The 27,366-nt window shown below is 36.6% G+C and overlaps 1 protein-coding gene across 1 annotated transcript in view; it reads left to right on the forward strand.

Moving 5' to 3' along the window:
* LEPR (leptin receptor) overlaps positions 1-27,366 on the forward strand; it is a 96,981-nt gene that overhangs the window by 36,203 nt on the left and 33,412 nt on the right. Inside the window, exons 5-15 of the mRNA XM_034641391.1 lie at positions 4,564-4,772; positions 8,861-9,006; positions 11,069-11,213; positions 16,699-16,989; positions 17,148-17,265; positions 19,540-19,739; positions 21,894-22,042; positions 23,082-23,241; positions 23,359-23,441; positions 24,977-25,193; positions 26,855-27,048. Of these exons, the coding sequence (XP_034497282.1) occupies positions 4,564-4,772; positions 8,861-9,006; positions 11,069-11,213; positions 16,699-16,989; positions 17,148-17,265; positions 19,540-19,739; positions 21,894-22,042; positions 23,082-23,241; positions 23,359-23,441; positions 24,977-25,193; positions 26,855-27,048 (1,912 nt within the window). The remainder of the gene's footprint in view (positions 1-4,563; positions 4,773-8,860; positions 9,007-11,068; positions 11,214-16,698; positions 16,990-17,147; positions 17,266-19,539; positions 19,740-21,893; positions 22,043-23,081; positions 23,242-23,358; positions 23,442-24,976; positions 25,194-26,854; positions 27,049-27,366) is intronic.

Here is a 27,366-nt window from a genome sequence, read left to right on the forward strand (position 1 = left end):
ATTCGACAGAGATAGAGACAGCCAGGGAGAGAGGGAACACAAGCAGGGGGAGTGGGAGAGGAAGAAGCAGGCTCATAGCGGAAGAGCCCGATGTGGGGCTCGATCCCATAACGCCGGGATCACGCCCTGAGCTGAAGGCAGACACCCAACCGCTGTGCCACCCAGGCGCCCCTCCTTTTTGTTTTAAAAGAGAAAAATATCACTAGAATTTTCTGTCCTTTAAAAAGTGTTAGTGAAGAATGTATGCCTTGTTTTGTTTAGTTCTATTTTTGCTGTAAAATTTGGGAGTTCTTCAATCAAAGCATAATACCATACAAGCATTATTTCTGACATAAAATACCACAATTTATTCAATTTGTTCCATACCCTTTTCATAAAAGCCTTTATTTTAATATTTGAAAAACATCTAAAACGCATAGTGTGATGTTTTTAAAAAAATGACATTTCATTGGCTTTGTTTAAAGATTTAGATAAAATTGAAAGTGCTAAGTCATTCCAACTCGAATTCAAAATGGTATTTTTATGGGTGTATAGCACTTTACGTTTTCAAAAATACTTTTATGTAATCATATTTGATATTTATGACAGCCTTGTAAAGGGAGATGGTGTGGGCATTTTTCTCTGTTTTACTGATTCTGGAAACCACGGCTCACAAAGAAGGGCCTACCTGCCTGTGGTCTTACGGCTCAAAAGCAAATGGAAGGACTTGATTTTAGGTCTTGGTGTTAATTTAGTGTGCTTCCTGCTATAATAATTACCCCCAACACAGTGCCTAGTAGACTGCTTTGCACGTTAAAAGGCCTGTAAATATTGTTTCTTGATTGATTTCTTTTAGGACTAAAGTAATACTGAAGTCTATCTCAGGAAACTTGAAAATCTATCAGAATTCACATTTAATACTGGTGGTGTATGTATGAAAGATTCGGGTCCATTTCATTCATGTTGTGTTTATATTGAATTCTCAGGTATGTGCTAGTTAGCAGAGTTTCTAAAGCAGTGCTTTCTCCACACTAATTTTTAATTAGTATATTTAGCACTTACAGTTTTTTTCCCTCCGAAAGGACTGCAAGAATTCTGAAGGGAATGATCATGTCTAAATATTAGTACTCTCTTCCCAGCCCCAAGTTCTTTAAAAAAGATAGAACGGTTTAGATAGAAGGCAGCAGGTGTTTATGGACAGAATGGGGTGGCTCAAGCAAGACAGGGAAATATTAGTTACCCCTATCCCCCCAGGACTCCCCCTTCCACCCCCAAATAAGTCTTCTTATTTGCAGCTGGGCTTAGACTCTACAGACAACCAGGCAGATTAAAAACAACAACAACAACAACAACAACACTAATAAATCAGAAATAAGAACTCTGTGTCTTGGTTCCATGCTATTTTTCTTTGTGCCTCCAGTTAGGTAACAACCCAGCTAGCTACAGGCAGTCTCCCACTTACAATGGTTTGACTTAACCATTTAATGGTGTGAAAGCAATACTCATTCAATAGAGTTTTGAAATTTCGATCGTTTCCCAGGCTGGTGATACATGGTAGGATACTCCTCGTGATGCTGGGCAGTGGCAATTCCTAGTCACGTACGTGACCATGAGGGTAAACAACTGATACACTTCCAATCATCCTCTCTCTCTCTTTCTCTTTCTTTAACTCTCAGTATGGTATTCAGTATATTACATGAGATGTTCAACATTTTATTATAAAATAGGCTTTGTGTTAGATGATTTTGCCCACTTGTAGGCTAGTGTAAATGTTCTGAGCATGTTTAAGGTAGGCTAGGCTAAGCTATAAAATTTGGTAGGTTAGTTGTATTAAGTGCATTTCAACGTAGGATATCTCTAATTTACAATGAGTTTATCAGGAGGTAACCCATCATAAGTCAAGGAAAAACTGTACAGTCATGTTTTTTTTTTAAAGATTTTATTTATGTGAGAGAGGGAGAGAGAGATAACGAGAAAACACAAACGGGGTTGGGGGGTGGTGAGCAGAGAGGGAGAAACAGGCTCCCTGCTGAGCTGGGAGCCTGATGCAGGGCTCCATCCCAGGACCCTGTGAGTTGAAGGCAGATGCTTAACCGATTGAGCCACCCAGGTGCCCCTGCAATTACTTTTTAAAGTTAGTTCATTCATTTGTAGGTTTACAATGATAGGCAAAGTATTGCTTAAAAAGTTTTTCCAAAATTTTCTTTTTCTGGGTAAACATCTTTACTGACATAAAATAAATAGACAATAAACTGTACATATTTACACAATTTATTATATATTTAAAGTATTATTTGATAAGCTTTGCTATATGAAATCACTCATAAAATCAGCACTGTAATAACGAAAATGAATATATTGCCAATCACAAAATTGCCCCCTGCCCCTTTGTAACCCCACGCACGGCCCCTACCTGTGGTCCCTACCACCCTCATCACCCTCCACTGTCCCCAGACAATGAATGACCTGCTTTCTGTGACCACAGGTTACTTTGTATTTTCTAGAATTTTCTATAAATGCGATCATAAAGTACTTTTGTCACGCTTCCATGCAGCATGATTATTTTGAGATTCATTAATGTCGTGTGCATCCACTAGGAGTTCACCTTTCCGTTGTGAAGTAGCATTCCCTTATGTGGCTGTACCACATTTGTTTATCTGGTCACCTGTTAACGGACAGGTGAGTTATTTACAGGGTTTGGTGATTACAAATAAAGCTGCTGCAAGTCTCTGTGTCTGTGTATGAGTCTCTGAAAGGACATATGCTTTCATTTCTCTTTGGATGCCTACCTGGGATAGAATATGTAAATCGTATGATAGGTGTAATTTTAACAATTTAAAAATTACTAAACTGTTTTCCAAAGTTGTATCATTTTACATTCCCACCAGCAGTGTATTAGAGTTCCAATATCTTCACATTCTTATAATTAACTTTTAAAATTTTAGCCATTCTGATATGTGGATAGTGGTATCATTGTGGTTTTAATTTGCATTTCCTGAATAATGAAGGACCTTGGGCTTCTTTTCACATGCTTATTTTCATTCATTTATCTTCTCCGGCTAAGTGCATGGTGAAATCTTTGCCTGTTTTTTAATTGTATTGTACTGTTTGTTTTATTATTATTGAGTTTTGAGAATTCTTTATATCTTCTGGAGACAAGTCTTTTATCAGATAGATAATTGGGAAATATATTTTCTCGGTCTATGGCTTGTCTTCTTGTTGTTCCATAGTGTCTTCCTTTCAAAAAATATAGTTTTCAATCTTGATAAGAATCCAGTTTATCAATTTGTTCTTTTATGGATCATGCTTTTGGTGTTGCATCTAAGGAAATGTTACCTTACTCAAGGTCACAAATTTTTGTCCCCATGTTCTCTTCTAGAAGTTTTATTGCTTTAGGCTTTACATTAGAATTGATGATCCATTTTGAATTAATTTTTGAATCTGGTGTGAGTATGGGTTGAAATCTTTTTGTTTAGTTTTGTTTTGCACATAGATAGCGCATTGTTCTGCACAGCTTAATGAAAAGATTACCCTTTCTCCACAGAACTGCTTTTATACCTCTGTAGAAAGTTGGTTGTCCATGTAGGTGTTGGTCTCTATTCTGTTCCATTAATCTGTTTTTTTGTCTTTATATTAATACTCTGTTTGCTTGATTATTGTGGTTCCTTAAAAAAAAGATTTTATTTATTTATTTGTCAGAGAGAGAGCTCACAAGCAGGGGGACTGGCAGGCAGAGGGAGAGGCAGGTTCCCCGCTGAGCTAGGAGCCTGATGCAGGGCTCAATCCCAGGACCCCAGGATCATGACCTGAGCAGAAGGCAGACGCTTAACTGACTGAGCCACCCAGGCGTCCCAATTATTATGGTTCCTTAGCTATAACTCTTTGTTTCATTATTTTAGTGGCTGCTTTAGGATTTATAATATAGATTTTTAACTTATTACAATCTAGCGGTGTACCTCTAAGTAATATTGTACCACTTCATGTATAGTATGAGAAGACTGAAACTGCGTACTTACGTTATGTCTCTCTTCCCCAAGCTTGGAGCCAGTGTCAGCATTTTACTTCTACCTGTGTTATGAACCCTACACTACATGCTATTAGTTTTGCTTTAAGCAGTTGGTAAATGTTTACCCTTTTAACGTTATTTTCATTTCTTTGTGTGGAATCAGACTTCCATCTACTGTCATTTCCTTTTTGTCTGATGGACTTTCTTTGGCACTTTTTATAATGCAGATCTGATGGTGACAAGTTCTTTCAGTTTTGGCATGCCTGAGAAAAGCCTTTATTTCATGTCTATTTTGAAAGGTATTTTCTCTGGGTATAGAGTTTTAGGATCCCAGTATTTCTTTCCTTTCAGTACTTGACTGTTGCTTCACTCTCTTCTTGCTGCTATTATTTCTAATGGCTAACCTGCTTGAACCCTTATCTTTGTGTTTCTGATATAACATATTCTATTTTTTCCAGATGCCATTTAAGCTGGATGTCCAGAACAGTTCACCTCAGTTTGGATTTTTGTCATGTATTTTAAATAAATCCAGTCCTGTCACATCTATGGTAATATTTAGCTCTTCCTTTTGCGTGTAGGCCTGAAGTGTTAGACGAGTCACCTCCGGTCCCCCAGAAAGGCAGCTTTCAGATCGTTCAGTGCAACTGCAGTGTTCACGACAGCTGTGAATGCCAGGTGCCTGTGCCGACAGCCAAACTCAACCACACTCTCCTTCTCTATTTGAAAATCATGTCTGGTGGAATAAATTTTCAGTCTCCTCTAATGTCAGTTCAGCCCATAAATGTTGGTAAGTTGTGCACAAAAAAATTATTATATCTAAACATCAGCCACACAAACAGGTTAAACATTGTTTATAAAACTTTTCAATAGCTTATCTTGCTTTGACCCATGTGTTAAGGACAGCAAATGTAGAACTGGGGAGTATTAAAAGCAGCTTCTAGAATGTTTTAACAGTAGTATAGATGATCTCTGCAGTTGTAACTTAAATTCTTCCTTTCTTTTTTAAAGATTTACTCATTTATTTCAGAGAGAGAGAGCAAGCATGGGTGGGGGAGGGGCAGAGAGAGACTCTTCAAGCAGACTCCCCACTGAGCACGGAGACACTGATGAGGGGCTTGATCCCATAACCCGTGAGATCGTGACCTGAGCTGAAACCAAGAGTCAGACACTTAACTGACTGAGTCACCCAAATGCCCCTTAAATTCTTTCTTAAAAAGTTTTTCTTTCAATCCTGGGGTCTGTCTAATGGATATGTATCATTTGGTTGTTACTTTTTCACTCCTCAGATCACAGTTTCTGCAAATAATTAGGAGCTTGTTTTTTTTTTTTTACCTTTATTTATTTATTTTATACCTTTACTTATTCCTTCAATAAATATTTCTTAGAAGCTCATGTGTGTCAGTCACTGATCTTGGAGCTGAGGAAACAATGGTGAATGAGACCAAGTTCCTGCCTCATAAACCAGAGGCAATCAATAGTGAGCAGAGAGAAACAATAAAAAAGGAAACACCTAAATAATTCAATAAATCTGATTGTATAAGAAAAACTTAAAAAATAGGTAGTACCCCATATTTTTAGTGCAAAGATTCCCAATTTCTTTTGATCAACTTGAACATATTATTACAAATGTGAATATGTGAGTAATATAGGCAGTGTTCACTTAAAGTATTAACTCAGTTTTGTCTATGTATGTATTTTATATATAATATATAATTTCACAGTGTTACTGTTTTCCACTTATATTTCTTGAAACCATTATATACCAACTGTTTACATGCATCTTGGCATCATTGTTTTTGACATCACTAGAACCACTTTTCCAGGTATCTCACACACAATTTTCCACACAACTTCACCTTCACTTCTGTCTAAGTTACTAGGGATATGCCACTTTTTGAATCTGCATATGACATCATACTTTAACATTAGGACTTTCAAATAATTTGTCCTCTAGGGAGAGATTTGTGGTCTCTACAACATAATTACAATGACATCCAAGCAATTCTGTCATGAAGTTATAGCACAGGAAAAAATACATATAAAATTTATAAAATACCATTATATTCTCTTTTAAAAACTAATTCTGTCACATGATTTTTAGAAGCATTTAGAACCAGAATTAAATAGTAAAAAAAAATAAAGTAGTTAAGAGAAGGTGCTATGATAGACTTTATAAGAAACCCGAGAATAATTTTGTCTTTTTTTCAGGGATAATTTTTTTGAGAAAAAAAAAAATCTTTCCTTGTACTTGGGCATATATGATAATGTCCTAAAATTTTAAGTGCCACGAAAGAAATGAAGAGGATTAGGTGGAGAGGATTAGGTAGGTGTAAGGACTATTATTTCAGGTTTGGAGGTCAAAGAAGACCCGTTTTAGGAGATAACATTTGACCTGAATGAAAAAGAGATAGCCATGCAAAAATCCAGAGCAAAAGGTACTCCAAGCAGGAAAAATAGCACCCATAAAACCCCTGAGTTGGAATGAGCTTGGAAGTTGGAGGAACCCAAGAGAAGTCCTTTGTGCTTGGAGTGAATGAGGTAGGGGAATATTTGGAGATGTGGTCAGAGGTATTGGATTCAAGTCATATGGTAGGCCAGGGTTATAGAGTTTGGATTTTATTCTAATTACAGTGGAAGCTTTTGAACCAGGAGAGTGATACGGTCAGGTGTGTATGTGTTGTCTGTGTGTCTGTGTGCATGTTTAAAATTTACTCTGCATGTGGAGAAGGAAATTGATGGGGAAAAGAGGAAGGATAGTTACAAGAGTAGAATCAGAAGGCTCAGATAGGAGGCTATTGGAATGATCTAGTTGGTTTAGGGATGTAGTCGTGGAGAAGTAAAGAAATGATCATAGTTGGGATTCATTTGGGAGATGGTGCTAACTGAAATTTCTAGTGGATTGGGTGTGGTGTATGGACAGAGAAGAACCAAGGATAACATTCAGATTTGGCCCTGAGCATGCCAGTGAATAGTGGTACCAGATACTAAGATGAGGAAATTTGGGGAGGATCAGGTGTATGACACATTGTTTTTGAGATGCTTATAGATACCCAAGAGATGCTGAGCAGGCGGTTGGACATACGATCCTAGAGTTCAGGGGAGGGATATATGGGAGTATCTGGTATGTAGATGTTTATGGGATTGCCTGAGATCACCCACTTAGAGTTCAGTGAGAGAAAGCCTGAGGCAATTAGAGAGAAAAGAGGAGTAAAAGAGCGTGGTGGCCTGGCAGCCAAGTGGAGACCTAGTGACCAGCTATGTGGACTGCCACTGAGAGGTGGAGGAAAATGCATTAGACAACTGACATTGGATTTGGCAAAGGATGATGACCTTAATAGAGCCGTTTCAGTGGACTGGTGAGGAGGAAGACCTACCTGATCAGATTAGGCTGGTTAGGAAAATAAACACAAAGTGGGGAGAGTGAGTAGTGCCAACTCTTCCAAGGAATATTGCTCTGAAAGAAGCAGATAGATGGGGGTGGTCCAGGGAAAGATTTATTTTTAGATTTCTAATATTAAGGCATACATTTATGCAGGCAGGATATGTACCATAGTTTATAATTTCATGATTTTGGTTTGATGTTTCTGTTTTGTTTTCTGTTTGGTCATGAGATCTCAGTGAATTTCACCTATTGCTTCTGGACTTTAGTGTTTACCTGTCTCTGTTTTAAATGAAAATTTGTAATATGTCACATAAAGTAAAAACTTTATTAATTTTAACTCAAAGAAAAGAGAAAAAACTATATCTAAAGTCTTGAAAATATAGTATGTTAATTATAGTAATGTGCCATTCTAGTTCTTGAAGATAAAATTCAAATCAGTAAACATTTCAATGTAATGATTATTTCTATGTACATAACTCCTGCTAGTTAAGATCTTGAAAACACAGAGATGCACCAAGAAGAAAAATGCATCATCTATTTTCTATCATTTTGGTATTTTTTTCTATTTTAATACATATTTATAAATATTCTTTTGTTTGTTAATTTCAACAAATCAGGAACTCAAGTATAGATGATGTTTAATAAACTTTTAAAACTAACAATATTAAACATTTTCAATATTCTTCTCTGATATGTCTGTATAGATTTCCCTTATAGGGATGAACCATTATTTATTTAATCAATCCTTTATTGTAAGATGTTTATATTGTTTCTATGAATAATTTAAAGGTTATGTATGTTTAAAACTACACACACACGCACACATACACAACCTATACACAAATGCATATGCATACATGAACATATGCATATACAAATGAACTCAAATCACTTACCAAGTTAAACACATTGTTAAGCTAAGAAACTCTATCCCCATTTTTGGTGACAAGCCAGGGCTTGCGAATGCTATGCTTATTGCATGTAAAATATGTATGCCATGGGTTATTTGAGTAGGTGTGCTTAGATTATTATATTTCAAAGTTAATAGATTTGCTGAATTTTGCATGCATACTTGTGTGAGTTTTTGCATGCAAACTCCATATGCATTTTCTGAGTAGTGTCCTGCAAAATGCTATTTTTCCTTGTCACCCGTTAAACCAGTGGGTGAGTGTGGTGGGGGGAGGCTTCAAAGAAGCTTGGGAAGGTTAAATAAAGTTAGCAGACTTTTTTTACAGGAGGAATTCACATTTATCAAAACAGCCTCATTACTGATTTATAGTTTTTGCCATGTAGGGAAAGGAAATAAATATACGTGGATTGCTATGGAAAGGTACAAGGAGTAGACCTAATATTTTGGTCTGTAATTAGCCTTTGAATAAGATCACCTTTTAAGTAGTTGAAAGAAGAGGATATGCTAAAAATTCATTTTGACTTTATTTTGTGATTATCATGAAAATTGCTTGACTTAAAAATGTTCTCTTTTTTTCCTTAAGTGAAGCCTGATCCCCCATTAGATTTACATATGGAAATCACAGACGCTGGCAGTTTAAAGATTTCTTGGTCCAGCCCAACATTGGTACCATTTCAACTTCAATATCAAGTGAAATATTCAGAGAATTCTTCAACAAATATGAGAAAAGTAAGTATAATTTAATAAGTAAAGTGAAAAGTTGAGAAGCAACTAAGGTAAAGATGAGATGCTTTCCAAGTCTGGTAGAAAATGCCCTTTGCATGCCAAACGTGCACAGTCCTTCTAGAACAGAATCAGCTCTAATTTAATATTATATCACTGGACTGGCTTACATTTAAGATCAGCATAGGAAATAACCATATGAACAGCATGTCCACATCTTCGCTAAACACTTTTAGAGAAATTGTTTGTTGATGCACAATAACTCTTATATATGGATCCATGTTATATATTGAGGAGTGTGACAAATTCCTCCCAGATTTTAGTGCCAGAGAAAGTTCCAAGTTCCTCTTCCAAAAAAAAAAAGATTAACAACTTCCTCTCTCTCTCCCTCTCCCTCCCTCTCCTTCTGCCTTACACACACACATACACAAATACACACACACACACGTGTGTGCGTGCACACACACAGCTAAATGGCTACAGGAAGTTCAGTTACAGAAACTTGAATTCATAATTATAATTTTCTCACTTACAGACCTCTGATTTCTGATTTTACAATTCCAACAGTTGTTTTATTGCCCAACATATTTGTTTACTTGCAGAGCACACATTTGTAGTATAAAGTCTGTCAAATTCTTTTTGCATTCTTTAGTATTTATTGAGGACCTACTAGGTGCTAGGAACTGTTCTGCTTGCCATCGGGATGCACTGAGCAGTAGAGCTAATGGGTGCTGGTAGAGCCAGCAGGTTGTAATATTAAGTTGGCGGGGGGGGGGGAAGACCTCATGGAGAAGGTGACATTTGAGCAAGGATCTGAAGGAGGTTAGTGATGTAGATATTTAGGGGAATTAGTTTGCAAATGGACAAAACAGTAATTCAGAGGCCCTAAGCCAGGTGAGAAGCTGGAGGCCGGGGGAGGCAGTGAGGGCAAGAGTCTCAGTGGATGAATCAAAGAGGTGCAGGGGAAGAGAAGAAGGAGGTCATGAAGAGCATGGACCGTGCATGGACTTTGGCATTTTCCTTTGTGAAGCAAATTGTTATATAATTTAGAAGTAAAAACCTGTCTTTGTAGCTCTGGGCCAATTTTTCAAAGGCTTTATTTTCACAAAGGGCAGAAAAGGAAGTGTTGGTGTTGTGTGTGGAAAAAGCAGAGTTAAGGCTTCTCTGGGGTTCAGCTTTCTCATCTGTAAAATGGAGGCAATCTAGGTGATCTGCTATTGTATAATACATTCGTAGCGCTTTTCACCCTTTGGTCTCTGGTACCTCACAGTTTAAGGGGCAGGGAGTTCAATAGCTTTGGAGTACATCATTGGCAAACAGAATGTATTTGTTAAGCAATTCTTTTTTTTTTTTTTTTAAAGATTTTATTTATTTATTCGACAGAGATAGAGACAGCCAGCGAGAGAGGGAACACAAAGAAGCAGGCTCATAGCAGAGGAGCCTGATGTGGGGCTCGATCCCACAACGCTGGGATCACGCCCTGAGCCGAAGGCAGACGCTTAACCGCTGTGCCACCCAGGCGCCCCAAGCAATTCTTAATAGTGATTGTTTTATGCAGAATTGGGTCTCTTAGATGTTTGCTCTCTAGTTTGTAGACTGTATTTTGATTTATTATAGCTTATCAGGTTCAGGGCTCAGGTTCTTAAGATTCTTCACACCCTCCTCCATGACACTTTCCTCTAGGAATGTTTATAGTTCTGAGTCGGCTCCTGCTCATTGTGTTCTGCCACGTGTGTATTATAGACGTCAGCAGTGGCTTGAAACTCCCCACTGACTTTAGCTGTAACGCTCAAATTTCACAAGGTCAATATTCGTTATCATTCAGTTAAAAATATCTGCTGATTATCATTGTGATTTTCTTCTTGGACTCGTGGGCTATTTAAAATTTTATCGACAGAGGTGCAAACATTTTTATTTTGTTACTGATTTCTGTTTAATTCCACTGAGGCCGGCTAACTGTTCTATAAGATTTTCATTCTTTGAAATTTTTTGGGACTGCTTGTTCTCAATTTTGATAAAGGTTCCATGTCTACTTGATGCTCTGATGTTTTCAAACAATATTTAACAGGCTGATGAAATTGTCTCATCTACATCTCTGCTGATAGACAGTGTGCTTCCTGGGTCTTCATACGAGGTTCAAGTGAGGGGCAAGAGACTGGATGGCCCAGGAATCTGGGGTGAATGGAGCACCCCTCTTATCTTTACTACACAAGGTAGGTTTTGTAATAGTAGCTCCTATCAAGAGGAGAATATGCTTCCTGATTTTTCCTTTGGCCTATTATAAGCGTCTTAAATTTTGTGGCAGTAAGCCAAAAGGAGGGTCACAATATTAATGTTTTATTCAAGCATTGGTAGGTTAATGTGTGAATGAAAACTTGTAAAAAAAAAAAAATCAAACTTGTATAAGAGCTCCCAAGTTTATGTGCATCCATAGTAATGTCTTGCTTAATTACTCTTACCTTTTCAAAAGATAGACTTAATAGAAAGGTTCCAGATTCACAAATTCAGAACATTACTGGTATCAGTCTTTCCTTAATTTACATTTAAAACCAGATATATTTATTTGACATAAATTCCAAATATTCAAATTTCTTTTAATATTGTGTTTTATATAATATAATAAATAATATAATGAAGTAATTCTTTTCACTGTAGATGCTGGCTTTTGAGAGTTTTCACTCTCAGCTTTCATATTTTTAATCTTTAACATCAGAAAAACTGTGGTTTATTCAAAACTTCCTCATGAAGTTGAAATGGTGGCTTACAAAGAGGCCCAGGAACCTTAGAATGGTCCAACCCTGTCATATGCTAACTTGTGGCCCTAGGAAGACACTTGGGGTCCCTTTGGCTAGGTGTCTGATTTGTCAAAAGAGCAAAATTATTCCTACTGAAACTCATGCAGGGTTGTTATGGATATATAGAGACATCAAGTCCCCTGTAAATCATCAAGCAGATAGTCAACACATCTAATGAAATAAGTTCATTTATTGATTACTTCCTATTTAAAAAGCATCGATTAGTCAAAAAGCCAGTAACATTAGTGGTTTAAGAGCACTGACTTTGGAGTCTGACAGAATTTTATAGAAGTAGTGGCCTTACCACTTATTTGGAATGTTTCTTCACCTTTCTATGCCTCAATTGCCCCATCTGCAAAATAGGGACATTTTTATTCTGGATAGAATGAGACAATGCACCTACTGTGCCCACTGCAGTGCCTGACCCTTAGTAAGCACTCAGTAGACAGTAGATGCAATCATAGTTTACAAATCCACAATCTCAATATTCAGAATCTCAGGGTCTATGAAGGTGAAAGGTTGACATGATACACAGCTAATTGCATGAGCAAGGTTGTCAGAAGCGGTAACAAAGTACTAGGCAACAGGAAGGATTGGTTCTCGCCAGGAAAGCCAGGAACCTTCTGTGAGCAGATTTAGAAGACATGAATTTCTCATCACGATTCCTCAGATAATTACTGAGCATCACAATGTGTGTGCTGACGACTCAGCTTTTAGAATTTTTCTGAGGAACGTCATCTTTTCTACCTTCAATTATTTATCATTGGTTAATAGGTCTTAATGACCAGTGGTGAATTATGTAGAGGGGAATAAATTACAATATCAACTTTTTAAAGAATGTCCCGTGGAGGCTTTTAAGGTAGTGGGATGGAGTGACGTGGGTGACTGAGGAGGCAAGTAACCCTGGCTCCCACCCTGAGTGGCCTGTGACTTGCCTCCATTCCTTACCAGCTGGTGAAATAGTTCTCTTTCACAAGGAAATGGCTTTCTTCCTTTGTGATTTTACTTCTTAATTAGATCTGAAAACCTACTCCTGAATAGAGGGAAATTCTAAAAGAATCATTGTTATTTTTAAAGTTTGTTAATATTCAAGTTATACATTATACCTTTCTAGAATAATGATTCTTAGCAATTCTGTATTTGGTGGGGTTAAGATGAACATTTTGATCCAGAATAATATAATAGTTAGTTGTGTTACATTTCATGTAAGATTTTGTTTTTGGTGTTCAACTTAGAATTTTAGACCTTTGGATGGACATAGTTTTAGTTCTGTTTTACTTTGTACAAAACGCTTTTAGACTACTGTTACTTTCTTAGTTCACGTCAATATCTGTAGGATTAAATTTGCTTGGTTTCTCGATATGTTGGACCATGTTTATATGCTTTTATACAGAATATAAATCAGATTTATTAATATATATTCTAAAGCACATACATACATACATATATATACTCTACCCTATACAAATATTTAGTGTTTTGTGTACATGACAGTAATAAAGATGTTTCGTTGAAAAGAAACTTTGCCAATTTACTTGCTTGTACAGTGTCTAACAATATTGCAGTTAACACCTGGCCTTTTACTTATTCGCCACAGGTGTGTCCCTCTAGTGACTTTAGACATCCCAAACAGAAATATCTGATAGTAAGTGAAAAATAAATCCAGACAGTGAGTAAGTAAATAGCTTCCCAAAGGGCAGAATTTGTTGATTTAGCAGTGAGTGTAAAGGTAAGCTTACTAATTTAACAGGCTTGGATGGCTTAGATGTCACTGACTTGTACCAGGTGATTGTTAAGGGAAAGACAGAAACTTGCCAAATAGAAAGTAGGCTAGGGACACCAAGTGCGGGGAGAAAAGCCTCCACACTTCAGTAGCTCCCAAGCACGTTTCTCTGTTATAGGATCGTCTACAGTCGACGTGATGATGGGTACTGAATCACAAATCAGAGGTATAACTAGCTTCATACGTCCCTACTGAATAATAATGATGATGATGGTGACAGTTATGGAGTGCTTCCTATGTTTCAAGCACTGTTCTAAGTGCCTTACATCTATTATCATTTTATCCTTTTGATCCCCTGTGAGATAGGCACTGATATTCCCCTTTTGTAGACAAAGAAATCGAGATTTAGAGAGGTTAAGTAAATTGTAAAAGTTGGCACAGTCTAGAGCTGGCGGTCTAATTCCAGCGTTCATGTTTGTACACACTAATACAGTGATTAAGTGCCTAATGTATGTTTATGCAAGATTTCCGGTGTCACTAAAAATTGATCCTGAGAATAAGCAGTAAGCTTAATTACATAGAGCACTTTAGTGGAACACCTCATTTCTTTCGTGATTCCTGATAAATGAGGTTTCAGCGTTGCTTGGGTTTTTCAGGTCTCAGATTATAGCCGTTCCCACATCCCCCAACGCTTACCACACTGGAGGCTGGTTCTTGAATGCTGTGCACTGGTGAAGTATGTTTCTCCAAACTTGGGAGCTTCCTCTTCTTGTGTAAAAGGATTAGGATCCTTCTCCCTTAAACCTAGGTATTTAACATTATTAGATTATCCTCTGCTGTTCACTGATGGGTGCTACGATGGCATCAACCAAACAGAAACATTCCGTAAGACTGAGGCATTAACTTATTTAGAATGGATTAGCACACATACTTCATCATTTCTAAGCACTTTGGATTTTATTGATTTTTTTTTTTTTAACAGAGGCTGTCTGATGTATTGGTACCAGAGCAAACAGATGCTATCAGTCCCTTTATAGCTACTACTTTTTGCTCATTGATTTATTAAAGCTGTGCCTACCAAGTGCACAGTTAATCCAGTTGACCATTTTTAATCAAGGAATTCTTACGGATTTTTTAAAAATGAATTGGCTGGTTCTTTCTTTAGCCGTTGGGAGATCTTCGACTCTTAGAAGAAAACCCAGGACCTTGCCAAAACTTAAGAAGTCCAGGAATATTGCAATTAAGTTATGCTACATACTGAAAATAAGTTTAGAAGTGCTGACTTCTTGTAATACCTTTCTTAATTGTACTCTTTTGCTGCCAGAGGAGAGGAGAAACATAATTTCTACATTTCATACTCGACAGTGCTTGTAATGTATTAGAGAAAATATTTTCCCCTTAAAGAAAAATAGGAAATCTGCTTTGAAAATTTAAAAATCTATCTTCTGGTGCTATAATAAACACATTTCAAAATAACTTTAACTAGGATGTTTTGCTTTATGATTTATGTTCATTTACATAATTCACTAATATTTATCAATAGAATTTCTTCCAATGAAATTCGTTAGTGTAGATTGTGCCAAAGTATTGGTACTTAGTCATGAGAAGAAAATTATTTTCTTATTTTACAAATTAAATATGGTGTAGTATCTCACATGAGAATAAAATATGTATTTGTGTTATTTTGAAAATTAAATACGTAACATTTACTTCATAGCAATTTCTGCATATTCAATGTAAATTTTACAAAATCATCAGGTTTTTAATAACTTGTTTTTCTTCTTTTTAAGCTAATATTTTAGCATTTAATCATGCCAAAATACTCTGAATTCGACTGTATTTCTCAATTAAGCCTTACTTAGGCATTCAATTTTGAAGTGAAGTGCTTTGAGGCTTTTATTATCTTTAAAAGATTCAGCTTAACTTTTGGAAATCTTGTGTGTACTCTTTAACAAGTAAATTACTCTTAGACTTCTGAAGTGGTTCAGTAATGAGATGTGGAGCATATTGAAGGTAGGTTAATGATCTTTCAGGTCTGTGCTAGGCTTGTGTGTAGTAAGTAATGTGCCAATGAAGCTTGAGTGCTACCCAAGGCTAGGATTATAAATCTAATGTACTGGCTTCTGTCCAGTGATTTCATGCTACTAAAATTTTTCCTGTTTATGCTTGACTGTGGACATACAAAGTACAAATGTTTTGTATGGATTGTAAATATAAGGACAGTGGACTTTAGCTTGCTATTACAAAAAAGAAAAAAATATATTAAAAATCAATGAAGTTTTTTGTTTTTGTTTTGGGAGTAATCCAGATGATATGTATGAAAACAGATACTCATATTCTTTCAGCAGAAAATGGCCTACCTTAAATTGTAGAACTGAAATATCCTGTTTTTGTAATGCATTGTGGCAGAAATAATTTCTATGTAAACAATCATTTACTTTTATTCTGTTTTTAATCGAGAATATAGGCAAACCATGTTTCCAGCAATAGGGGACCGAAAACATAGTATGGAGTAGTATAGAGGCCTTAAAAATAATATTTTAGAAAAATATTGGTTTGCCTTCTCCTAAACCACAGCATACTGGCTTTAAATAACTGAAAATATTACAGATCAGTATTTACAGTTTTTCCTGTTTTGGTGCATCATTAATTTTACATATCCTAACTAGTCTCTTACTTAAAGCTCATTTTTCTACTTTACCTGCTAATTTGAAATTTTCATATAACCAAGTGAAACAATAGCAACCACCATTTATTCTTCAGGATTTTGCCTTAGAGTGATTTGATTCAAGAACTCGCCCTATATTTCACTAATTCTTAAAGAGGAGTCTGATGGAAAACGTGTCATTGGGGAATTAGATTATATTTCATTTGAATTACTTTTCTGCCTATCAACTAGCAAGCGACAATTACGCACTAAAATTATTTTGTAATAAGTCTCTATGTTTAGGAAATACTGGACATTTTTGGAAGTTCAAATCCTTTGGGAATGGGAGTGCCTGGGATACGACATAACCATCTGTAAACAGGCAATCACAGTTACACGGTTTCTTAGTACACTCATTTTATTTTTGGCAGTGTGATCCTGAATGCATCGTGAAACCTTTGTATGTCGCGTAAGTTCCTCACAGGATGTTTTTGGTCTTTATCCGATATCCTCCCCTTCTTCTCTTATTGCAGATGTCATATACTTTCCGCCTAAAATTCTGACACGTGTCGGGTCTAACGTTTCTATTCACTGCATTTATAAAAATGAAAACGAGATTGTTTCCTCAAAAAAGATTGTTTGGTGGCTGAATTTAGCTGAGAAAATCCCTCCGAGCCAGTATACGGTGCTGGGTGACCAGGTTAGCAAGGTCACTTTTCCAAATCTGAATGCGACCAGGCCTCGCGGGAAGTTCACCTACGACGCAGTGTACTGCTGCAACCAGCAGGAGTGCCACCATCGCTATGCGGAATTATACGTGATTGGTAAGAGCGCTGCACTTCTCTCCGTTTTCTTCCACAGGCCGATATTTATTATGGACCCTATATTACAGTCCCATTGATAATGTAAGGTCACGTTATTTTCATTAAAAATTGTTTTGGTGTTTTTGCTTTGTATTAATATTTTAATGTGTTTTAAATAGATGTCAATATCAATATATCATGTGAAACTGATGGGTACTTAACTAAAATGACTTGCAGATGGTCAACCAATGCAATCCAATCACTCATGGGAAGTACTTTGCAGTTGAGGTATCATAGGTATGTACTGTTTTTGCTGTTTTATTGCTCTGGGGATATGGTGAGATAAGACTTCCTGTAGAAATATCGTCATGACAGTCCTCTAGTAGACGTCCTTCCTGAAAGAGGAAGTAGAATCTACCTGATTAGGAAATTTTTGAGGGATTGAATAAATTGGTGGTTTTTGAGAAAACTCACATTGAGGTAAAAAATATGATTTTTTTCACTTCAAATTATTTTTTCTGGTAACTGATTAATTTTCCATGATTGCGTTTTAACTACTGAATGAAATCCGAGAAAAACTGGTTTCTGTACATTTTAATTTGACTTAGGGAATTGACCAGAGGAGAACATCAGCGATTATAGAAGTCCAATATCATTTGCTAAAGATTAATATTTCGGAAAAAAGTCAGAGGTAGTAGCACAAAGATTGTAAGATATAATAGGAATACTTTTAGAAGTAGGAAAGATTAAGAAAGAAACACTTGATAAAGAGTGAAGTGTTGTAATAAAGAGTAATTTGTGCTTGCTTATTTTTACCCTTCCCTGTTTTGAAAAGAATTCAAGGTTTCATCTTTCTATAGTATCATCTGAAATAATAGCACTCTTGATTAGGAGATGGTAGATACATTTTAATTTTTATGATCTCTTATAGTAGTTTTCAGTTATGTGTACTGCTCTCAGACACCCTGTCTCAATTTGTGTTTGTACTGGGGTCTTCCAGTTTGTTTCACTTGTCCTCATTTATTCTTAAAATCTAAATTTTCTACTTGAAAAACAAATCCCCGTCCTCAAATACTGCAATCTGAATTGTATTCCTAAAGTGACCAGTCTATTCTAATGTAGTATTAGAAAAAAATGGGGCAATTTCTACATTTCTTACATGGGAATAATAGCTGACTTCGTCTTACCTGATAGTAGTTTGAAATTAATAGAATATTCATGGATGCCATTTTACTTTTATAATCTGTCTTTACTTTCTTTCCATGGCATTTTTCGCATTAAAAACGGTGTTTGTGGATGATCATCACATAAGCTCTGTGCGTCATTATCTTGCTAACATTTACAGAAGACCTATGAAAGTCCCTGCACTCCGCAGGTTTTTTTAACCTAAGACTCGATTTCCTTGTCTGTAAATTAGAGAGAATAGTAGGACTTACAAGGTTTCTGTTAGAATTAATGATATATTCCATTTAATTATAATTAAGCGATAGAATTACTCCTGGTAAATATTCAATAATGGCTATTACTGTCATGATAACAAGACACTAACCTCCGCATTCCAAGTGGGGTATTACTGTGCCTTGGTACGTGGTCACGTGGTCACGGTTCCTCTTACCCACAGAGGATGCCTCATGCCTTGTTCTCATCTCTGGTCCTCCCCTCTACCCCCCCCCCCCCCCCGCCAGCACTCATTCATACACACACCCCAATGATTGTAATTTTGAGGGGGTAAGCAGGAAAAGTGTCATAAAAAATAGAAAACGAGAAACAGAAAAGTGTCCCAAAAAATAGAAAACAAGAATACAGATTTTTCATTTTCTTGTAACCTCCTAACTCTGTTTTTATGGAAACAGTAACTGCTACTTTAACCACTTAAATGCCATATTAGAGCAAATAGTGGCAGGAGGGCTATTTCAGAGAAAAGGAGAAGTGCTCTGTATGTTCTGAGGTAGAGTGTGGGTTGGGATATAGTTATAAAAATTACTTTCTTAATTTTCTTCTCTGAGAAAATGTGTTATATATGTTATGTATTTAACCATATGATTCAGATACGAATCAAGCATTGGTATTATTTTCATTATATTGCTTTGAACTAGAAAATATTAGGACATTGTCAATTAAGCTATAATTTACTATCAGTTGTGTCTTCAATTTGTGGTGTAATTTAATCCCTATGTAAAGCATAAGGGATTTATCTTCCTTCCCATCTCAGGAATGTCCCAATACCACTTGTGATCTATCTGTACCATTTCTGAAATGGTATCCCTTATGTATAACATTAGCGTAACTTTCAAGGTGTTGTGGGTTCTACCTCTAATTGGATCCTTATCTCCTTCTTAGAGCATTGCTGCTCATTTTACTTGCTTTTCCACTTAGTACATCATAAAATATTTAATAAGGTTTAGTGTCTGTTTTTATGGAAAGATATAAAATTGTGATATAGCGGGGAATTCAAAAATGCCTTTCCACTAAGAGCATTTATTTTAGATGGAACAGAAACTATGGCATTCTCAAATATCTATTGCTTTCATCAATGTTGTATATTAACTGACTGTTCTCTAATCTTTTAAGGAGCAGCCTTTACTGTTCTGATGTTCCATCTATTCATCCCATATCTGAACCCAAAGATTGCCATTTGCAGAGAGATGGTTTTTATGAATGCATATTTCAGCCAATCTTTCTATTATCCGGGTATACAATGTGGATTAAAATCAATCACTCTTTGGGTTCACTTGACTCTCCACCAACGTGTGTTGTTCCTGATTCCGTGGGTATGTCAAACTGTGTTGTATGTCTTCATTTTTATTAGCAGATTTGGATTCAGGTTGATTCATGGAAACTGTTGTGTTTTACCATTTCCTGATCTCACTATATTTAAACAATTTTTTTTCATGTTTACAGTGGTATTGGGAAGACAATCAATCTTAGAGAGTGTTGCTGTTTTTATTTTATTTTAAGTTGCTTATAGCACAGTATTTTTGCAATAGTATTTTCAGCATATAATCTGATGAGTTATATTGGTCATTGGGAATTAAATTTAGCAGTAATATTATTCTAAGTAATGCACTGCTTTGTTTTTCTCCCAGTATACTTGTGAAAACATTTGGTGTTTTAATTTAAAAATTTAATTTGGGTATCGTGATGGATTTTGTAATCTAGTAGTCATAACCCAAGGGTTTAATTTGTGAGGCTGCGTGGGATGCACAAGGATTCAAAATAACTGAAGTGAAGAAGAGAAAATAGATCAAGGATGATGATACCCATCATTAATTTTAAATACTCTTTAAAAAAGATATATTGATTTTGAAGTTAAAAGAGCTCTTGAAATATATAATATGTCCCTCCCATATTGCTGTAAAATCCACTTATGATTATACAGCAGAGGTAAAAGAATATCTTTGGTGCTATATGCTGTTTTGTTGGGAAATTATGCCAAAAGTCAATAGTTGATTCATTATATTTTCAAATAATTAGTACACAGCTGAATTAAAACCTATATTTTGTTAAATATAGCATAAAGTCATAATTTTTAGTTTTTTTTTTTAATCACTGTAGAGTCCCAATTAATTGATTCCCCTCGTGCCCCCTCACCCCCCATGCTATTTAGTTTGGTTCCATTTAAAGTGATTTTACTGTAAGCAGTACTTCTCTGGTACTGAATATCTTGAGACAGCATAGAACCCTACTACCACTCTCTACCCCACACACATGCACAGATACAGCCTCACATGTAATCTATGACAAATGCAACAAGGATTCAGTTCTACATGCTATCCGAACAACCTTTGATGTTACTCTTTTCAGTACTAAAATAAAGAGTTTAAGTTGGGCTTCTATTACTACTTAGTACTAGAAAACAATATGGTGATTCAACTTTAGGACCCAAATGCCGCTCCACCTGTTCCTACCTTTGTAAACATGGGCTAGACACGTAAGTGCTGTGTGACTGTTATATCACCCATAAAACGGGAAATCTCCGCTTCAGCCTCCCCTGGGTGCATGTTGTGGGGATCATGCAAACTCTCGTACTTTAAAGTATCCTTTCTGTAAACTAGATATGCATGGAATAGATCCATATGACATCCATATGATTCAGTCAAGGACAATCCTAGTGTCTCTCAAATGTACATACTTCCTTTTCTGAGGAGGAATTCTCTTTTCAGGAGATGAAATGCTTGTCATCTTACTGGTTGGTAAAGAATGTCTTCTTCATATATGAAGAATTGAATAAGTATGAGAAAGAGTGTAGTTATGAAAAAGCTTAGGGGTTTTGGTCATCAACAGTCTAAGGTGTTGTTGATGAAGTCTGGAACTTCAGAGTTCACACTAGTGTGCTGGGGCTTTGGGACGTTTAGTTCTCAAATATGATGAGTTTGCATATTGTCTTTTACTTTTTTTTTTTTAAGCCCTTGCCATTCTGATCATCTTTGCTTCTATTTCTGCCTTTCAAAAGCATGTTTTCCTCAGATGATAGAGAACTGGGGCTTTATTCTGTAAGACTGTCTCTGATCTTAACCTAGAAATACTTAATAATAGTGGAACAGTTTGAAACTCACACATGTGGAAATGAATGCAGTGCATGTTATATTTTTCCTTTTATTAAAGCTCTACATAGACCAGGGTATGCTATCGACACTTATGTGTTTAGTGTGGAATCTTTTGCATGCGGAACTAATGGCTCAATTTCCAATCAGATCTTACTATTACTTGCAGATGACATGGTCAATGTAGTGATTTTTTTTTCAATCAACCAATTTGCAAAATAAAGATAATCCCTTTCTTACATGTCACATAAAATTGTAGGGGATCAAGGAGATACAGCTTTATAAATACTGAGTATAAAAGTCATAACGTCATAATAATGTTTTAAAAATATTATCACTGTTTAAGTTGCTGTTATAGTATACTATTTTTAAAATTTCTAGTGAAACCACTGCCTCCATCCAGTGTGAAAGCAGAAATTACTGTAAAAATTGGACTATTGAAAATATCTTGGGAAAAACCAGTCTTTCCAGAGAATAATCTTAAGTTCCAGATTCGCTATGGCTTAAATGGAAAAGAAGTACAGTGGAAGGTACCTTTACCTAGAAATGTCTCCAGCTTGCCTCACTAAATGTTATCTCTTACAACCGTTTTAAAAACTGCATTGATTAGGATTTATTTTATTGTCATGAAAGTACCTTTTCCTGTATTCTGTAGCTATTTTTGTGAAATAGATTGCTCTAGGTCTAACCCTTTTAAGGAATGACATTTCCTGCAAGCCATCATTTCCCAAAATGAGTGTGACAGAACATTGATCCCATAAAATATTCCTTGAAAAAAGATTGCATGGCTGAATCAACTTAGGAAACCCTGCATCACTGTGTGTATTCCTAGTACAGAATCACATTCTGTTACATGTTAAAGGTTCGGAGAAGTCCTGCATTAAAGAAACATTTGTGACTTTATTTATTTGTGACTTTTAGTTCATCCTGTGTTTCTCAAGCTTGTTTTACCGAGGAACCCTTTTTCCTTTAACATCTAGTAATATTCTTAATATGTGTATGTTCTTTGGGACATATTTTGGAAGAAGCCGCTTTTATCAAACAACCAAAATCACACCCATAGTGGCGAGTGTGAGTATGATGACTAGTAGTGCCAGGTTTCAGACCGCAGCTTGCAAAGACCCAGAAATGTCAGGAACCCTAAATATGTCATTAGATCATAATGATTTTAGCTGAAGGGAACGTGACAGTTTTTCGGCTTCCTGAGGAGACTGAATAATAGAGCTTTCACTATGTAACCACCAGGTTAAAATTATTGAGAGTTTTTGTGGATAAAGGGTTAGTGGACAGAGATTAGTAACAGAGTGAAGATTGACTGGGAAGCGAGGTTGCAAGTAAGGCCAGTCCAAATCTTGTACTGAGGAGGAAACAACAAGATGACTAAGACAGTCTTTAACTTGAAGGAGCTCATGATCCAAGTCTAATGCAGGTATTTCTCAAGCCAGAAAACACAAAGTTCTCTTTTAGTTTTGGAATAGTATTAAGGTTTTCAATAGAGTGCAGTTCGGGGTTCACCAAGCTACGCAGGTGTTAGTAATGATTAGTCTAACGCTTGACCTTATTTTACAGATATATGAGGTGTATGATGCAAAATCAAAATCGGCCAGTGTCCTGGTGCCAGACCTGTGTGCCGTCTATGCTGTCCAGGTGCGCTGCCAGAGGCTGGATGGGCTGGGGTACTGGAGTAATTGGAGTAGTCCAGCCTACACTGTTGTCATGGATATAAAAGGTCTGTAGAGATTTTGTAAATGTGTCTTAAAAATGCATACGGGTGTGTTTCAAATGTCACTCAAACATATTCCTTCTGAGAACACATGTACAACTTGGGCTCCTTGTCATTCTGCAGTTCCTACCAGAGGACCTGAGTTTTGGAGAATAATTAATGAAGACACGACTAAAAAAGAGAGAAATGTTACTTTACTTTGGAAGGTATTCTTGCTTTTTATGTTATTCTTAAATTTTATTTTTTCATTTTTATTTTTTTAAAAGATTTTATTTATTTATTTGACAGAGACACAGCGAGAAAGGGAACACAAGCAGGGGGAGTGGGAGAGGGCTTCCCGCTGAGCAGGGAGCTGATGCGGGGCTGGATCCAAGGACACTGGGATCATGACCTGTGACAAAGGCAGATGCTTAACTGACTGAGCTACCCAGACGCCCCACTTAAATTTTATTTTTATGCTCATGAAAGATTGACTTCGTTGTTTCCATTCTGAGATGGGATTGCAGAGAGCTATGCAGAGGGGACCCTGGCCCGGGGTGAGGGAATTCATTCTGCTCTCGGCTGAACATATTAGAGCTCAGTCAGCATTATTTTGATGAAGTCACTTAGGCTCTTCAGCACCAGTTTCCTGATCTGTATAAAGGTAGGGCTGGACTGGATGGTGCCTGCTCGGACCTTACTCCCCACCTGCCCAGATTGTTCCTCACTCTGCAGGGACACACGTATATGCATTTGTATTTCCTTTTTTCTGTTATTTCTGACTTAGAGGAATCTCGATGACAAAAAAATATGTTGAGAAGCACTGTTCATCTATTGTAGAGAGTTGTTTTCTATGGGTTTATAAGAGATTGGCTTATCTTATTTGAAGATTATTTATTTATTTAGTTCAGAGACAGAGAGAGGGTCAGGGGAGAAGCAGACTCCCTGCTGAGCAGGGCTCCCGACATGAGGCTCGATCCCAGGTCCCTGAGAGCATGACCTGAACGAAGGGCAGACACTTAACCGACTGAGCCACCCAGATGCCCCCAGCTTATCTTATTTGAAACAGGTGGTGGTAATGGGGCAGGTGGGGTATACGATTTAGACTCTATAAAATGAAAGAGCAGAATTGGACTAGACATATATTTTATATTGGAATCATCAGTGATCTGGTATGATTTTTTTTAAGTATGGGGCAGAGATCCTGGGGTGCCATATACATGGTTCTGATAGCCTCTGCTACTTGAATTAGCAACAGATCAGAAGAAGAGAAATCAAGTAATAAATCTTACTGGTATTAACATAAATGACGATTAACATCTTTTCAGCTTTCTTGCTGTTGCTTTACAGAATTAAAGGGTTATTTCTTGTTTGCTTTTTCGATGAGGAAACTCTTGACTCCCTGCTGGTCTCTCTTTTCTCTAAAATGAGTGTGCAACTTCTTGGTAGAAAAATGTCTTAATTGTATCCATATTTAATTAACTTTAAATGATTTATTCTCTGAGTCTTAAGAAAAAAAAAACGCAAAGGAAGAAAATAAGTTTCCTACACCCCATACCCACCCAGATGCCTTCATTGCATCTGTGGTCAGAGACGGGCTCTATCCCCCCTCACCTCCTTATACCTCAGCCTTGAACTAGACAGGGCTTGCCCTGGTCTGACCCTGCCTCCCAGTGGGGAATGTATAAGAAGAGTTCATGGGCTTAGTTGGTATAAAAAGCACTGGAGCCCTTAAACTAATCAATTTGTATGTTTACTACAGCCTCTGATGAAAAATGACTCATTGTGCAGTGTGAGAAAATATGTGGTAAAACATCATACTTCCCGCAATGGAACATGGTCAGAAGATGTGGGAAATCACACTAAATTCACTTTCCTGTGGACAGAACAAGGACATTCTGTTACAGTTCTGGCTGTCAATTCAATTGGTGCCTCTTTTGTGAATTTTAATTTAACCTTCTCGTGGCCTGTGAGCAAAGGTAAGAAAGGGTGCAGGGTAGTAAACCTGTGCCCCTTTTAGCATTTAATCTTTACATACTCCTCCCATTCAAAATGATCTTCCAGGAAGCCTGCAATTCTCTGAATCTGAAGGAATCTCTTCTTTTATCTCTTCTCTTCTGAAAAGTAGCAAAACAGATTGCACCCTATTATTATGTAATATGGTCCTTGGCTTTTCATACAACAGAATCATGTTGAAATAGTAGTATGATAAATGAGAACATTCTAGTAAATCTAATACTTAAACCTTTTGGATCAATGGAAGTTGTACATAAATCAATCTCTCTCCTTGTCTGTGTGTGTGTGTGTAAATAAGTACATGCATATGTGTGTGTTATTTCATATATGTAATAGTATTACATACTATATGGATGCAACTAATTGCTCACACTTGAAAATTAACCTGTCCTTCATTTCATATGGATGTTGAACCTTCTTTCATTAATTTTGATATCTTTGATTAATTAGAGAATTGAGAACTACCTTTAATAGGAGCTCTTAATCTGGATTACATATTCGAAGTACAACTTTTTAATGGAAAATTCAAATCTACTCCACCTCTACTAATCTCTTCCATGAAATCTTTGCTTATTGCTTTAATTAGATATGTCCTAAATCAGGGTGCTTTCTACCTTTCTTAAGGTATTTTTTATCTTGCCTTACATTATGATTACTTTTGTATGTATGGTGTAAGCTTCTTGTAAGTTCCATAGCATCTGCACAATGTTTTACACTAAAAATATTTTCAACCAGTATGATCTAGAGGTATTTATTGAATGCTGCACCATGTTAGGTGGTGGGAATTCCAATGTGAGAAAAAAGTATAATGGTCTCAGCATTCAGAAACCAGCATTCAGACCATGAGAGTGGTGTCAGCATTCACAAGAGCCCAATAGATGACACGGACCTTGATCAAATAATCATACAAGTTAGTGCCTATTTACAAACTGAGATCAGTGTTCCCAGGAAAGGAATGTAATTTTATAAAGGAAAGGAAAATAGAACCTGACTTGGCATTGAGGGTTAGAGAAGCTTTCTTAAGAACTAGTATAGGAATTAAACTTCCCCAAAAGGTGAGGGGAAGAGCATGGGCTTCTGAGGGAGGAATAGTCTGACTGAAAGTCCTCAGGGCACAGGAGAGGACATGAGGGGAGAAGACCCGGGTGGCTCTGGTGCACAAAATCCTGAAAGGCTGGTAGGTGGGCTGAGCCTTGGCCCTGGGCTTGCAGTTCATCCTCACAAGTGGAAATCCAGTGGAGGCTTTTAAGTGGGACTCTGTGCAGAGGGTGTTAGATAATCAGATTTGCCCTTTGAAAATGCAACCCCATCAGCAGGAGAGAAGAGTTTGGAGGGAAGTAGAGAGGATGATGAATAGGCTTGTGCAGTATTCCAGTGGAGAGCAAACTTTTTTGACTCATCCCCAGACCCCTTTTTGGTTTCTCCTCAATGGCTTCTGTTCCCACATCTTTCTGCATGTATGACTCTGTGGTACAAAAATAATTATATTATATTTATCTATATAAATGTCATCCTTCTCTTACTTCTCCCTTTCTCCAGTAGGTTATATGTGCCTCAAAGGTATTAGGAGATTTTTTTTTATTAATTTTGAATTTAAAAACAAATTTCCTTCTTTTCCCCTCAGTAAATACCGTGCAGTCGCTCAGTGCTTATCCTTTAAACAGCAGTTGTGTGCTTCTCTCCTGGACGCTATCACCCAGTGACTACTATCTGATGTATTTTGTTACTGAGTGGAAAATTCTTAATGAAGACAGTGAAATTAAATGGCTTAGGATCCCTCCATCTGTTAAGAAGTATTATATCCACGGTAAGTTTGCTGCGCTTTAATATGTTTCTCTTACAGATTAGCATGAGAGTGATTATTAATTTAAATAAGATAGTTAATGAAAACTTCAAAAATATAGATGATGTTACCATCTTACCACATGTAATTCTATCACTTTATCAAAAACATTCAATTGTTTCATTTGATCCTTTCTAAATATTTTACATAGTTGTAATCATATCATCTATCACTTTTCTTCTGATTTGTTCCTTTGATATATCACAAGCATGTTTCTATTTTCTCCCCAATCTTTTTAACCATTATTTTTAATGATCACGTAGCATTTTATTCCAGAGTCTAGTTAAACCATT

Source organism: Ailuropoda melanoleuca, chromosome 2 (genome assembly GCF_002007445.2).
Source record: "Ailuropoda melanoleuca isolate Jingjing chromosome 2, ASM200744v2, whole genome shotgun sequence".
In the NCBI taxonomy this organism is placed as follows: domain Eukaryota; kingdom Metazoa; phylum Chordata; class Mammalia; order Carnivora; family Ursidae; genus Ailuropoda; species Ailuropoda melanoleuca.